This window comes from Miniopterus schreibersii, assembly GCF_964146895.1.
Source record: "Miniopterus schreibersii genome assembly, chromosome: X".
Classification (NCBI taxonomy): domain Eukaryota; kingdom Metazoa; phylum Chordata; class Mammalia; order Chiroptera; family Miniopteridae; genus Miniopterus; species Miniopterus schreibersii.
In genome coordinates, this window is record NC_138104.1 from 87,335,296 (window position 1) to 87,352,477 (window position 17,182).

Genomic DNA, 17,182 nt, shown 5'->3' on the forward strand with positions numbered 1-17,182 from the left:
CACTAACATGGCAGATACTGCTGCTTTACTCATCGTAGCTTGATTCTCTCTACATTAGTCATGCCGTTTAGATACACTTTTTTCAAGATACCCAACCATAGAATCACCCCCACTTCCCTAAAACATCCCATTAAAGGCAAAGTTCTGCTTCCTTGACCACCTTGATGACCTTACCCAAGCCCAGTACCTATAAACTCTTCACATCCTCTTAGAGACATACCCCTCCCAGGTTCCTGTTTCATGGTATCTCTCTTGTTGCAACAGGTAAATCAGCCTCACTTTATTAATCTGCAGGCCTTTCCTGGTGGCCTTTGTCTGGAAGGCATTGACAAAGTCACTGTCTCATATTGCCTTCATAAAGACTACCTTGATCGAAGTCCTGTTTACTTATCCAAACTGATTTCCGGCTATTGTTACATCGACTAGATTCTTGGTTTCTAGAAATTAGGGACTGGAACTTAGTTTTCTTTTTCTTTCTCTTTCTTTCTTTTGGCTTAGTTTGGTTTTTGTATCCCAGCACCTAATAGAGTGCCTGGCACTTAGCACAATTAATGCTTGACTAGATGAACAAGTGATTATTTTTCAGTTCTGCAGGCTCATTTTAAGTCAAGGTCTGCTACCGATATGAAGGATTTAACAACTTCTAAATAAACATTTGAGTGAATAAATTACTTTTTCTGTCAAAGGGCAAAACTTCATTATAGAATGTTAAGTGAATAGAAAATTAATTGCTTCTAAAGTCAGGGTAGAACTCTGGGGAATCTGGAACTTACTTTCATATTAATTAGAGAAGATGTCACGAAAGGAGGAGGCTTCTAAGAGATGCTGATAAAGTAGGAGAAATACAGGTCATAGAGTGTTTTTAATCAACTTATTAAAGAATTAGTAAATGTCTCTTTTCTGTATACTTTGCTTAAAGGTTATTTGAATTGTTTCTTTTTTTCTTTATATTATACAGCTCAATTGCCTTTTATTTTGCACTTAAAGTGTGTAGATTAGTGGAGTGGATACAGAAAGCCTAGCCGAGTGAGTGACATTTAAGTCAAGAGCTAAAGGCAGTGAAGGGCGCATTGTGCAGATACGGGAGGCAGGAGCGTCTGGGCCGCAGGGAAGCCTGCACACACAGTCCTCAGGCAGGAGGGACCCAGGTGACAGCAGCAGAGTAGGCCAGAGAGGCCGTGGAGGTGAAGGGCAGGTGGGCCATGGTTAGAACTTGGGCCTTTACTCAGGGTGAGAGGCGAGGTTATTGGAGAAGTGAGCTGACCACTCTTGTGTCTGACTTCCCCTGTCTGCTGTGTGCAGAATATGTCATCAGGGAGCAAAGGCAGAAGTAGAAATACCATTTAGTAGGTTATTTTGCGACACCCAGATCCCTGAGAGATGAGGGGTCTCTTGACCAGCGTGGCAGCAGTGAACACAGTAATCATAACTTTCTGGATGCGCTTGGAGGTTCGAGCCGAGAGGATTTTCTGCTGGATTAAGTGTGGGTTTGAGAGAAAGAAGAGTCAGGAAGGATTCCAAGGTTTTGACTTGAACCAATGGAAATGCATATCGAGCCCTCGGACACTAGCTGGAGAGGTCGGGGAGTTGAGGAGGAACCCGCGAAGGAGGTGGAGTGAAGGCAGTTTTTGAGGTAGGAGGAAAACTCTTTGTGCTTATAGTCAAGAGAGCCAAATTAAGACATATTTCGAAGAAGTACCCTTTGAGTGAAAGTAAAGAAAGCTAAGGCCTGAGAATCGGCCATTGAATGTGGTAGCATGGAGGCTAATGGTGACATTAATAGTAACAGTTTTGATGGAACCGAGTAAGGGAATAGGTGTGGGGGGTGGTTTCTTTTCTTTTTTAATGGGGCCAGTTTTTACTTTGCAAGATAGACCTGTGGGAGGCCAGGTTTTCTCCTTGGTGGCACAGGATTCTTTAGAGTAAGGGATACGCGCTCCCTTTTCCAGAACCATATTTCTCTCCAGACTTAGTTTTTGGTGGTTGTATTTCTTTTACTTTCTCTGTAGTTTTACAGATATTTCTTTGAGAAAATGAGAGAAGATAGAAGCATTAGGAACTACTAACCTAACCTATTTTAAAACCAAAGTTATCTATTTCATTTGAGAGCAAATGCATGTATGGCCAGATCCAGGAAAAGGGGACTTTCAGTGATGTCTGTAAATCAGCTTCTTCGCCACTCTTTATACATGTATTTTTGAAACTTCTCACGCATTTCTTTGAGCCAGGTGCTCTAGCTGACCTGGTGCCAGTTTTTCCTAAGCTTGTTTTGAAGATTATTGGGATCACCTTTTGTAGAGTGACCACATATGCTACTTTGGGACATTCTCAGTTTATGTCATTCCGTTTGTCCCAGCTCAGTTATTTCTAACTTCCCATTTTACTATAAAAATTGCCCAAATTTGGGGAATAAATTATATAGAGAGCCTTCTCTAACACCCTCAGGATCCCTGGAGGGCAGGTATCTTTATTGTTATTTTACATAGAATATTTTGAGGCTTAGAAAGGCAGAATCACTTTCTGAATGTCAAAACAGGTGGTAGGCAGCAGAGACAGAACTCAAACCAACTGAGAGCAGTGTGACCCCAACACTTTTCATTACCTTCTTGAATGTCTCCTTGCTTCCCTATATTTTCTCATTTGAAATCAACCATCTATAGCTGTGTCTGAAATGAAATGTTTTCTGGACTCTTCGCTATCTTTAATGTGATGTTACTTAACAGAACTCAGCTAGCAAACATTGACCACTATGCGGAGGCCAATAACTGCTTCTTCCTTGGGTCTGTTCTCTATTTATGCACCAGTTACTCAGTTTGCATATAACATACATCTCACAATGGGGGATAGTAATTGAGCTGTACACAGAGTTGCCAGTCAGCTTATAGATGGTCAGTATCCATTCTAAGTGACCAGGCATTCCTTCTGATTTGGTGCCCATGATGCATTAACGGTTAAATACTTTGAATATTATTCCTGACTACATTCAAACTATCAAGTCATCTTGGCTGTGAGTTGTAGTCAGATATGTTCAAATCTGTTTGATAAATTTCCATTGAAATTCTGCTAGAAGCAGCAGCGTATATTTGAAAGAGAGCCGAACTTACAAATAGATGATCAAGTTCTAATATTGCATCTAAAACTTGCTACTTCTAAGATCTTGGACACATGACAATCTTATTGATGCTCAGTTTTCTCTTGTATGAAATACGATAACATAATGCTGGTTCCTTCTATGTGGCAGAATTATTATGACATACATATGAAACAATGTACATAAACTGTGACTTGGTAGACAGTATAAGGAACTCCATTTTTATCACGGTTATGTCACTGTTTTCAAATACCCACAACTCTTTCTGTTGTCTCACTTTCTTCTGTCAAATTGGGAGAGTGGTAGCACCTACTTCTTAGATTATTGTTGTGTTGTGGTGGTGGTTGTTATTGCTATTATTTGTTAGTACAAATTGATTATTCCATTTAATTCTTAGAATAAAGAGATTATGATCATGACATTTAGACGGCCATTAATAATTTCTGTTCATCATTTATGAAGACAACATGGCTTTTTTATTGTACTCTTTATATAATTTCATGTTTTAAAAAAACTCAGTTTGGATAAACTAGAAACCACTTTGATAGGAAAGGATGAGTCTAAAACTGTTTAACTCAGAGAACAGCAGTTTTTGTCACTGTTCTTATTGTTTTGTTACAGTGTATTTTTTCTTTCCTCTCTCTCTCTCTTTTATTTACTTATTTTTTATGATATAGTTCAAATTTGGGACACCCCCAATCCTGCTGTAACTCTTGATAGTTGTGAATATTATGTGTTTAGTTGGAATGCGCTTATTTTTCCTAAGTACTCAGAGTCCTTTAGAAATAGAATTTACCTTTTAATGGACAACAAACTTAAAGTGTTGGAGAACACATGAGCTGCTAAGCTGTTAAGGACAGAATTTAGAAGACAAAAGCTGAGAGTTGAGAAAATGTGAATTTGGTAGCTTCACCTAGGTTCTCACCTCCAGTAAGATGCTGTGGCTACTTTATATTCTCATGGACTTGTTAGTTCAGCTATCAAGCTAGAACCTTCCATGGTTGTCCACATGCTTGTGTAAACAATTCAGTAATTTCTGTGTGAAAATGACTTTCAAGGTAACCCAGAAGTTTCACCTGCTAATTGGTATGGGGTGCGGGTTGCATATAATCCCCAAACACCACAGTGTGCGCGCTTTGAAATTTTCAAGTAGAATCAAAGACATTGGTATGAGTCTATTGCCTTTGGGATTTCCCCACTGATGAGATGAATCTGAGTTTTCATTTGCTGCCCTTGACAGCATAGTATAAAATGTGTATTTTCTAGCTAAGTTATAAATACTTTAAACAAGACTGTCATTTTATAGTGTTTTATTTCACTCATCATTTATTCTGCTTAATTAATTAATTTTAATTAGTATATTTATTGTGTATTATATTTTTTCCTGATTAGATATATTCTATTTTCTATTGACTCATTTATTTATTTATAAATATGTTTTAATTGATTTCAGAGAGGGGAAGGGAGAGAGAGAGAGAGAAACATCAATGATGAGAGTCATTGATCGGCTGCCTCCTGCACGCCCCCTGCTGGGGATCGAGCCCGCAACCTGGGCCTGTGCCCTGACCGGGAATCGAACCCCTATCGCCTGGATCCTAGGTCTATGCTCAGCTGCTGAGCCATGCCCGACAGAGCTCAACACTTTTAGCCTTTTGTACTCTTGACCTTGAATCCAATAATCCTAGTTCATGAAACTCATTTTAAAATAAGTTTGCAAAGCCTATATTCAATTGTGGCTATTCTTTAAATTGGAGAATCTTTTGAAATATTGCAAACATTTGCTCTTCTCTGGATGTATTCCTGATGTTGCCCTATTATCTACATCTATATTTATCACTGTTTACCTGCTGTCTGTCTTTAACTGTTTACTTCCAAATGGAGGATGCTAGATCTGCACTGTAAAATTGACACTTGACACATGTGACCTTTTAAATTTAAATAAAATAGAATGTCAAATTCATTTCCGCGCTCGCATTTGCCACATTGCATGTGCTCGGTATCCACATGTGGCTAGTGGCTGCTGGACTGGACTGTGTAGATATAGGGTATTTCCATCTTTGCAGGAAGTTCTACTGAGCAGAGTGTGCATGTACGTATTATGTGATCTCACATCTGTATGCACCCCAGTATTATACCTTGGAATATTTGCTTAAATGCCTACCAACCTGAATAAAGTTTTGAAAAATAGTCTCATGTAGAATAGCCTCTTGCCACAGACTCAAGTGAAATCTTTGGATAATGTTATTATTAATCACAGAAGTATTGCTTTTACGATATGTTGAATACATTATAGCTTGCTTTTTCTGCATATACTTATGTTTTAGGACGTATATATTGCTATAGCCACATCTTTTTAATGACCATAGTAAGATAGTTCTGAATCATGGTTTAAAATTTAAGTCTCTGTAGAAACATTATTAGCTAAGAAACATTATTAGCCAAACACAACAGTAGTGAATACTGGTTTTGGGTAATTTCAATGTGTTTTTGCTCTTCAAAACTTAACCCTGGTTGGCAGAAATGAACAAAGAAATTTAGAAGACTTTTTGAAACTGAATCTGTTTTTAGAGAGAAAAATTCATCCACAGTTTTGTATTGAGATAAAAGTGTTTTTTCTAAATTAGTTATGCTGGGATACTTTTTCCTCTTGTATATACTTATGGATTTTCGACTTGATCTTTATTACAGAATATATACTTTGGTTATGAGGAGTAATTTCAGTGGTGTATATCTAAAAGACAAATTCCATTTTAATTATCTGACACTTTATCTTTTCACTGTTTGTTATAATTTGCCACTGTGGTTCTTTTTTCCTTTTTTGCAGCCTTTCATTGCAATGCCTGAGAAACTAGTATGTAAACAAGAGTTATGAGTAGAAATCTTATTAAAAAAAGTAGCAATTCAGTGTGAAAATGGCTTGCGCTTTCCTTGCCATATTGATGCTTCTGGTGCCAAGAAACTTGAGAACAGATCTTTACATTCACATGATAAGCTGACAGAGTGAAATATCTTAAGGCTTGAAAGGGCAAGTAGAAGTTATAATTACTGTGTAGCTACACAATCCTCGTACTGAAATCCTCACCTTTGCTGTCATGCTGCAGGCCATAGAGCGAGAAAAAGCCGAGAAGTTCAGAAAACTACAAGATGCCAGCAGATCAGCTCAGGCCCTGGCGGAACAGATGGTGAATGGTAATTACACGGAGTTGATTTAGATAATCTTCTTAGGGATTTGATAAACATATAGGTTCATATTTATCAGCTGAATTATATCAGACAAGCACTCCCTGAATGCACATTTAAATTAAAGTGAGCTTTTGAGCTTTTTGGGGTTTTTTCTTAATGCTAAAGAAATTATTAGAGGAAATTCATCTTTGTGTCCAATGAAAGAAAATGGGATGTGGTGGAATATTTTATCAATCTGTTGCAGAGAAATTAATTTTAATGCAAATCCTGCTAGCATTTGTCCAAATAATTTAAGAACATAAAGTTTGCAGAAATAATGGAAAATATAAGCAATCATATAATATATGTAAAGTGATTATAATCTGATTTTAAATCATTCTCGCAATATATTTTTCCATACTGACTTATATTATGTGGAAGGTTTCATCAGCATATTTGGTTGCTAATAATATCCTTGACATTTGTTATGTTGCTTTTCATTTTTTTCAGTCATTTTAAAAATGTCTCCTAAGGGGAACTTTTATTTTTTTAATTTTAACTTTTTTCGAGTGAGGTGAAAGTACAAAGCTCGCAAAACATTGTTTTTCTTTTTAAGAATGGGTTAAAATTAATCTTTACTAATACAAAGCTGTCCACACAAATGTGTTATTGATATCAATTGTGAATGGTCTTTTGAATTGTCATTGTCTTCTCCTGTGTTCATTTCCAGATATAAGTAATTTATGAAAATCAGGGATAATACTATTTCCAAACAAGATTTTTTTTTCCAGTTTCAAAAGATACGTTTATAAAACTATCATAACCAGATGCAACAAGTGTTTCTGTCATGCATGTCAGCTTTTTCCAGAACCTGCCTACATTCTAGGGCATGAATTCTGTGTATGAATTAGTTTTTGCTTTAATTGCCATGTTGGCATTAAAAAGTTCAATGATCGTCCTAGGAAATCAATTCACTTTGCCTGATTAGCCCCAAGACTTTATTTGGTTAAAAATAAAAACAAGCGAAATGACAGCTGAGGATTGGTTCAAAGTTAATGCAAAATATTAAAAGGGTGTCATTTAGGTACATGTTGCTAGGTGGTTTAACTGATAAGTTTAACAACAGCATATTAATGTTAAATAAATTATATGATCTAAAATTTTTTCTTCTAGCTGTTATATAATTTCCCCCTAGGACCTATATGATCACTTTTTTATTTTTATAAGCTGATGTAAAATAATACACTTTTAAGTAGTCTCATTTTATTATCAAATATCAAGCATACCTTACCTCAGACCATCTGAGAGTGGCATACTCTGAATTCTTTAAAAATCAGTTATAATTAGATTTTTTTTTTTTTATAATTGAAACTGCTGGGATTAAAATGATCATGTGATTAGTACTAACATCATTTTCTAGATTATTGCCCTCATAGCTCTAATTTTTTGAGGCATGAAGAAAAGTCAGAACATATACTAGGTTCTTAATAAATATTAATTGACTGATTAAAGTCTGTGTAGCAAAGCAAACTTAAGGAAGTAATTGAGACGATTACATTGGTAATTTTGGTAGAAAATAATAATACTTCTGAAGGAAAATGCTAACTTGTGTAGAAAGTGCAGAGCAATAAGGGGTAGGGGCTTCACTTGAGACAGTCTTCATCGATTTACTATATTCATCAAACTTTAAGCTTGTTATGCCAACAAAGACAATGCCTAACTGATAGGTGTTTAGGCTCAAATTCAGGCTTTAACTAGAGCACAGCTCTGCTGCTCCATTCAATCAAATAATTTACATAATTACTAAAAAGTAGACTCAAAGATTCTAACTTCTCTTTTTGTTCCTTTGTGTTTGTGGCCCTTCACAGAACAAGTTGCATTATACTTAATTTATGTGATTATTTGTGCAAATTGTGGGTTAAGCCAGACACACCGTAAGTGCCTGGGTACCTCTCCAGGTATACTTCACAGGGACCCCTGACCCTAATTTACAGTGGCTCCACCAGCAGGGAGCCAGGAACTGGAGTTTACTGCTGAGGCTCAAGAAGCTGAAAGAAACTGAGGCTGCTCTAAACCAGGCTTCCCAACAGTTAGCTTAGTAAAGCTCTTAAATTTACAAGCCCACAATTTCCTTTCTCATGTTTGGGAATTATCATAAAACTCATAACCATAATAGACACCTATATTCTTTGTGTTTTTTTAAAAAATATATCTTTATTGATTTCAGAGAGAGGAAGGGAGAGAGAGAGGGAGAAACATCAATGATGAGAGTCATTGATCGGCTGCCTCTCGCACGCCCCCTGCTGGATCGAGCCCGCAACCCGGGCCTGTGCCCTGACCGGGAATCCAACCACGATCTCCTGGATCCTAGGTCAAGGCTCAACCCCTGAGCCACACCGGCCAGGCGGCGCCTATATTCTTGTTTCTTTATTTATAGAAAGGAAAAGGACAGCTGAATCATGGTACTTCATTTAAGACCTCATGTCAACGTCTGTTCCTTCTAACCACATCACATATCTTATTTTCAAAAATTAAGATAAAGGCAAATCATTATTGTACAATGCTATAATGTTCTACAGCTAATACAAATATGTATACATTTTGTGTATGTTATAATATGATAACATTTAAATATACTCAGTGTAAAAATATGTATGAAGAATAGCATAAGTATAGCTATTATGTTTTAAAGGAAACATTTTATGAACTATATTTCATATGTATACATACATACATAGAATACTAAAATTTCTACTTAAAATAATTTACTATAAGATCAGAGTACTTTTCTAAAATATCTAGAATAATTTTGGAACTCTTGACCCCAAATGGTACATCAGACATATTTACAAATCACTTTTGACCATTTCTAAATATCTACTGAAAGAATGAATTTTTAGCACCGCTTAACAAATGCAGGAAACAAAATCTGTTCATCCCAAAGACAGTTTTTTGAAAGAATTTGAGATAGGTGCTGGGGTCTTAAGATTGTTAAAAGTGCAAAGATTACCATGATGCCATCGTAGAAGTAACTTTCATTTGATGTTGCTGAGTTTTATTAAAAATCAGTTGTACGTCCTGAAAACGCTACTACTCGTAACGTGTTCAGTTTTGCACAGTCACATAGAAGTTATGATCAATTTGAAGATAATTTGCACTTTGCTGCACCTTATCAGATGCAGAGTTATATGCGGAATATTAAAATACAGTTAATATTTAATATAATGCAAATTTTAATATTAACTATATTTTGAATTTCATTGTGAATTTTAAAGTAGAATGATTTATACTTGAAGAATATGCAGAGATTCAGTAAGAGATTTTTATTAATTTTCTTGGAACCTTAAACCAAAGAAAGGAGGTTGCATAAATTATTTGCATACTTCAAACCTATACATGCACAATTTTCTTATGGATGTCCCAGTTCTTTTAGAAAGTGTAAGTGATCTTTATGATCAAAATAGCCTCTAAAGAGTGGCTGCAATGCTGCTAACAGAGTTAACTAAAAAATAATAGTTTTGGGGTTTTGACAGAGAATTTTGGTATAATTTTTAACTGATTTATCTATTTCTTAACTATATTTTTTGAACTAGCATTAATTTGCTGTTCCTATGTCAGCATCAGTTGATCGGATAAGTATGGGAAGCAGCTTGACATAGTGTTGGAGGTAAAGAGAACCTCTTCATATTAGAGAAATTTCTCACAGAATCTTTATGAATCTTATTGTCAGTATATCAGATTAGTATAATAGCTTTACTCTGAAGAAATTGTTCGCTTCCTAGAACTTTAAGGAGAGTAAGCAGGAGACTAGATCGGGTACCTAGTGATCTAATTATGTTTCCTGTAGCTATGTTACACTGAGAAGGGAATTTCCAATTTTGTTTAAATTTCATTTTTTTAAAAGGATACACATGACCTTTTCTAAGGTTTATTTTTAAATTTATTTAAACACAATATAGTGTAAAATAATTATTCAAACTTATTCTGAATTATTTTTATAAAATAATGTTCTTGCATATATATGTGTGTATATATATACATACACATATATGTACATTCTCCTATCAAGTTCAGGTATAACAAAAAACCTGATTTAGATTGTTTTCCTGTATTAATATGAAAACATTCATTTTAACACACATGTAAGCATAGCTCAATTTCCCCTTCTTTAAATTGTAAAATGGTTTCACCACAATTTCCAGAGATACTATAATTATCTAATAGAGTTAGTGATGCTTTCTACATTAAATTGCACTTCTCTTTCAATTTCTAATTGTAGTTTTCTATGTGTTAATTAAGAGCCCGAAGAAATCATACCAAGGAAGTGTTTAAATACCAGTGGTAATTATTAGTAAAAGAACATCTGAAAACCATCATCCCCTGAGTGTTAGATTATAGTGTTTAAGGTGGTGCCTAATAGTAAGTCTGCTAAGGCTCATAATTAAATAGCACAGACTGATAACGCACACTCAAGAGCTCCTCTTATATATAACATTTAAGTACTGAACCGTGTTATTTGTATTTTGTTGTGCGGGTCATTAAGTACTTCACAGGAATGATGCCATTTGAGTTTGGGCAACAAAATTTTGTCAGATGGGCAAGGGCAGGGCTCATAGTCAGTTCGGCTCCCCTCAAAGCCAGACACTCGTTATGGAGGGTTTGCAGTGCCACTTCTCTGTTTCAGTGGGAAGAGGGTCTGCCTTTGGCCCGCGTATGAGTGGGGCGCGGGAACGGTGCCATCTGCGGTCGCCCGGCCCCTCCACCGTGAACGAGCGGTTCGCCCCAGTTCACCCATTTCCTTCCCTCAGTTCTGGGCAGTTTCATTTATGTCTCCTGTTTCTCCACGGGACGCGTGGGATAATGGTCCACACAGAGTTCACACTCTATAAATGTTAATCCACAGACACCTTTTTCTCCAAAGGAAGAGACTCTGCGAGTGTGTGTGTGTGTGTGTGTGTGTGTGTGTGTGTGTGTGTGAGAGAGAGAGAGAGAGAGAGAGAGAGAGAGAGTGAAGCTGTCATAGTCACTGTTGTAGAAAATTAGTCATAAAAACATGTCAGAATCCGACTTTTTCTCTTATAATCCAATAATGTTTAGAAATAGATAAAATAGAAAAGATATATTAGCAAATTTACGTGTTAAATTTACTGGGGGTGTGAATTTTACATAAATCTATTAATTTTTTAAAGGTATTATTTAAAATAACATGATGTAGCAGTTGTATAAAAGTGTGGTCAAAGAAACCTTTAGAATTTCGTGTGTAATACTCAGAGCTTATTTTCATGCACCCCGAATAAATTTCTATTATTTTTTGGCCTGTTAGGGTGAATGGCAAATGAAGTTGTAACGATCCTCACTTAGTATGCAACGAGAGCCGGTGACTTTTTATTAGCAACTTTATTTTAAGTTTCATCCCAAATCTTCTTCTAATTCAAGAGCCCTGCAAACAAAGGTGTCCATTATTCTACCCTGGCTTCCTGGCTCACGATGAACCTACTTGATGAGGGACACTTCACTTGAAGTGGCAGCTCTGAAGGCCTCGCGTGCAAGGTGGTGCACAATTAAAACTGTTCCAACAGTCTGTTATGCACTGTATGCAAGTAATAAAATTAATGGATGCACTTCAAATAATGATCCATTTCCTCTGGGTGCAATGTATTTATTCATAGACTATTTCAGGGGTTGTTTAGAAGATGAGATGTGAATGGATTATGATCAATTATCCCTGAGATTTTAACGTGCTGCTACAAAAGCGGTTTCCAGAAGTATTGTTCATAGCGCCTGGTGAGTTAGTGTTTGTATTCCTAAAAAATTAGAAAAACAGATGCTCAAATAATTGATACTTAAAGCTTTGCAGATATTTACACTTGCAAAGTGTCATAGAGCTTTAAATTTTCAGTTGCGTTGAGAATAATTCTATGAAATACACATAAAACAAAGATATCCAATAGTGAAAGAATTAACCTGTGAGCATTTGAAACAGTATTCTTATTTATTGTACAGAAGTTTTAAGGGACTTTTGCATAACATCATCAGTAGTACTGGATAATAGGTGGTCATTTTATTCATGAAGCTAAAGTAATGGCGTTTTTAATTTTAGTTTAAGACATATACATTAAGTAATGTGACATGCGACAGTGCTTTTGTTCCCTCCCCCGCGTATTTTAGAGCAAACTTGAAGCAAGAGAGACCGTGTGTGTGTGTGTGTGTGTGTGTTTGGCTTTTTGCGTCTGTGGATGTTGCTCCCTGAATGTTTGTATTTGTATGAAATAAGCTATTGATTTGGTGTTGGGTGAGCTGACAGGTAGAGTGTATTTATTCTGTACCTGCTCTAAGCTCAGAACTCTATCAGGTACTGTCAGGGGAGCCATTTTTCTTAGAAGGGTTTATAGTTTAGGACAGTTTGTACTCTGGCTGAGCAGGAAGCATATTCACACATGAATTAGTACATTATTTACATACAAGTGCTTCATAATGAGGTGTCTGATTCTCTGGGGTCCACATCATATCTGTGCCAGTGACATCTAGAAATTTCTGTTTTTAGTTTTTGGCATGGATGTCCTTTGTAACTTTAATTTAACATGATTATAGGTATATGACCAAATATTCCAAGACTCCCTAGTAAACTTATAAATGCATCACTTAGTGATACATTTGTTTAAAAATTTATACATATACTTTTATATCCCGTATTAGCACCATCCTGTATAAAAATAACACTAACTTAAAAAGTATTAATCATTAATTTTTATAAACGACCCTTTTCGGCCATTAAAAGACCCCACCCCCCAATTTCAACATGTGGAAGATCTGGTCTCTCTTCTTGTTACCTACATGTTCCTTTTTAGTTCTTTCTATGATCATTGACTGGTCTCTGTTGGTTGCTTGCTATATGCCAGAGTTTGTGTGACCACTTCACACATTGCTTCAGAGCCCTCATAGGTCTCCTCTGAGATCAATTCTATTTTTATGTTCATTTCATAGATGAGGAAAATGAGATTAAATAACTGAACCCAGTTCACCAATTTCGTAAAGAGGGTCAAATCTGAACTCAGATCTACCTAACACCAGAGCCCTTACTATGAATTTCTATATGCCTCTGTCTGCTTTCACCATTTCTTTTAATATGGAGATCCTTCTTTTAATTGCCTTTATTCAATTATAAAAACCAACAAGCTAATAAGTAGAGAGTATTGTATATTTCATAGTTAATTTATACAAGTTCGCTTTTCTCATTTATTTTAATTCCTCTTACAGTGATGCTTAGCATCTGAACATTTTTGGGGGGCACAACATACTGAGCTGATAGTTTGGGGTAACAATCAACAAGGACTCATTACATTTTAATAGATACCCCAGAAGCTATTGGTAATTCATTATAGTTTTTTTTTTCTTTTCAGTTTGTCAATTTACTATAGCTTGATTTATATTTTGCTGATTACATTACCATGTCTATTATTCATACTGAAAATTAACTAATGGTTTTATTTTTCCAAACGCTAGGGGTCTTTATGGCTGGCCTCTGTCTGGCGCAGTGAGATATCTCTCTCGCATTCCCTTGTCAGTTGGGTGAATACTCAGTCCAGCAGCAGCCCACCAGTCTCTTTAACTCACTTTAGCCTCTCTTACCCGTCTTGGACTTGAGCTGCCATGGGCTGCCTCCTGAGTGCTTTTTCAAATTTAACCTGTGCTGGAAATATTTCTCCTAAACATCTGATCATTTAGATCCATGGCATATTTTTTATTCATAGTCTAACATAATTTCAAAATTCTCACCTGTGTATTTTTAAATTATTTTCTTTCATTTTCTAGCAATAATGTTAGCTTTTTATTGTAATATTTTTCTCACAATGAGTACCTATGTGACTGGAGTTTTGGATTCTTCTTTTATACTTGGTAACAAATAGGATCTTTTTACAACTATGGTTACTTTGTGGCATTGCCCAAAACATATTTGAGTAGCAGTCTTGGTCACTGCTCAAAACTAAACAAACACAAACAGAATATCACACAGCATGTCCAGGTGTTTCAATGAAACCATTTTTTTCTTTGACTATTAGAGGGGGTATTAGAAGAATATGTAGCTCCTACAAACCATGGGCTGCCTCATAGCTGCATATATGGAGATGTATATATATTATCTTTTCACTCTTTATTTTTAAAATTATTTTTTTTTTGGAAAATGTATCAGCCAAAGGAGGAAAAGGTTGTTGCCAGTAAGATTTGCAAAGTTTATTTTCTCCAGCATCATCCTCAGTAGTGTCCAACTTTGAAATTAGTGAAGTTAGTTGTGTCTCAAATGAGTTGAGAGTTGTGGATTGGCAGTATAGCAGTGGCAACAAAGTGAAAATTAGAGTGTCAGGGCATAGGAAAGGAAAGTAGGATAAAATAATATAGCTGTTGGATTTGATTCCATAGTTTTTAATCTTTAGAAAGAGTGAAGCACATACACAAAGTAGCAACACCATAGGCCTTATGCTCGCTAGAGATGGTCTTCAGACTTTTTACTAACCTACTTGCCTATCAACTAACTTATATTTACTCTGTTGAGTACATGAATATTCATAAAAGTAGGTTCTCCTAGACAACTTGGTCTTCATTAAATCACTTTACCCCTGAAATCTAGAGGAAGAATCTGATAGTGAGCTTAGGACCCCTTTTGAGGTGCCTATGGGTCTGTCTAGGAGTAACAAACTTCAAAATTCAGCATTTCAAAAATACAAGACAGTTATCTGTGCTACATAGGTTTAATATTTATCCTTATATAATGTAATTCACTAAGGACATTACTATATATTCACATGCATGTGTTTGTGTGCAAGAACATTTAAATTTTGTGAAGTAACTTTAGAGAATGACAAAATTTAAATTAGTTAATGCATATTAAAAGACAGCTTATTTCCTAATACATAGTAGGGTCCACAGAAGGCTAAATGTGCTGATGTGTTTGTTTCTAAAATTTTGTCCTTGGTAGATTTTTTTTTCTCTCTTTGGTGTTGCTATAGATGATTTTAAAACTTTCAGATCAACTTCCACATATGTAAATGATATGTAAATAATATGAAAACCTTTTTTCATATTAGAAAGATTATTTTTCTTAGTGCTTGTTTTACTTCTTTGGATCCATATAGACAATCTGCTTATTTCTGGCTTTCTGTAGCAGAAACAGAATTACTGATATTTTTTTATTGATTGATTTGAGAGAAAGAGAAACATCAATTCGTTGTTCCACTTATTTATGCAAACATTGGTTACTTCTTGTATGTGCCCTGATCGGGGATTGAACCCGCAACCTTGGCATATCAGCATGTCACTCTAACCAACTGAGCTACCTGCCCAGGGCAAAATTATTGATTTTTGATACTCACCCTTTTCCTTAAAAGAAGCCAAATAACATTTCAACTAATTTCCAAACCATTTTAAAAAGCTAAAATATAAGTTAGTTTTTGGAGGTACATTTTAATAATATACATGATACTTAACATTAATTGGAAACATCCAAAAGGTTATTTGTCCATGATCAATCTCCCACTCCCCATGAGACCTTTGACCATATATGTTTTTATTTAAATATATTCTACTTCTCTACATGTTATGTGTCCTTATTTATAATTTTGTTACACTCATATTTTTTATAAGATGCAACTCTTAATAATTTGCATTCAGTCAGAAATCATGGTTTTTTTACCTATTGATCAGTAAATAAATGATTTCTTTGAAATCATTCATGTGATGAATACTTTTAAACTTGGAATACATTGGTCTTCAGATAATGTCTTTCGGTCTGTGACTTCAGTGGATATCTTTTAAAAATCTTTCTTTCTAGAGGGTGTCAATGCTGACAGCATCAAACAAGCCTCAGAACAACTGAACAGCCGGTGGACCGAGTTCTGCCAGTTGTTAAGTGAGAGACTTAACTGGCTGGAGTATCAGAACAGCATCATCACTTTCTATAATCAGCTGCAGCAATTGGAGCACATGACAACTACTGCTGACAACTGGTTGAAAACCCAACCCACCGCCACCTCAGAGCCCACAGCGATTAAAAGCCAGTTAAAAATGTGTAAGGTAAGAATCTTTCCTATTCGTAACATGAACATTAGGAATTTCTTGGCAAATTCCAGAAGAATAGCAAATTATTTAATAATAAAAATTCCCTATTAAGGATTTAATTAAACATAGTAAAGATCAAACTATAATCAAAGAAAATCACTTTTTTTAAAGTGCATATATTCACTTTTTTTCCTGATTTTTTTCCTATCACTTTACTTTTTTTTCAATTACAGATATGCCAGTTGGGTACTAGATTTATTGCAGTTTAAATAGGTGATACATGGATGCCTGAATCTTTTTTAAAATGTCTTTAGAGTAGTTAGTTACACATGGCTCATTGATTTCGTCAGTTTGCAGAATGGTGAGGCAGTTTCTGAGTATTGAAGCACATGTATCCAGTGATACCTGGCCAGTAACTTGGAGGTTTTCTTATGACAGTGCACGTGCTCAGAGCAAAACCCAATCATGTGCCAAAAGAGTGGCAGGCCCAGCTTCTGGTGACAGCGGCCTTCTCACCGAGTCCTCACAGGGCCTTTCCTCAGTGCATGTGCTGGGAAGGAGAGAGACAAATCTCTCTCTCTCTTTCTTGTAAGGCCGCTAATTCTATCAAATAAGAACATCACACTTCTGACCTCATTTAAATGCCCTTCTGAAAGCACTGTTACCAAGTATAGTCACATTGTGGGTTAGAGCATCGTCTTAAAAATTTGGGGGGATATAACTCAGTCCATAGCATTCTGACCCTGCCCCCCCTTCATATCTTTTCCACATGTCAGAACTTATTCCAGCATCACCTCTAAAGTCCAAAGTCACATCTAAATATCATTTAAATCAGGTGTGGGTGAGACTCAAGGTATGATTCATCCTGAGACAAAA

The 17,182-nt window shown here is 35.8% G+C and overlaps 1 protein-coding gene across 3 annotated transcripts in view; it reads left to right on the plus strand.

The window, feature by feature from the left end:
• Nucleotides 1-17,182, plus strand: part of DMD (dystrophin) — a gene marked incomplete at its 3' end in the record, with an annotated part of 1,946,774 nt that overhangs the window by 723,679 nt on the left and 1,205,913 nt on the right. For all 3 annotated transcript variants that reach the window (XM_081125527.1, XM_081125528.1, XM_081125524.1), the window contains exons 19-20: nt 6,193-6,280; nt 16,080-16,321. In XM_081125527.1, the coding sequence (XP_080981653.1) occupies nt 6,193-6,280; nt 16,080-16,321 (330 nt within the window). The remainder of the gene's footprint in view (nt 1-6,192; nt 6,281-16,079; nt 16,322-17,182) is intronic.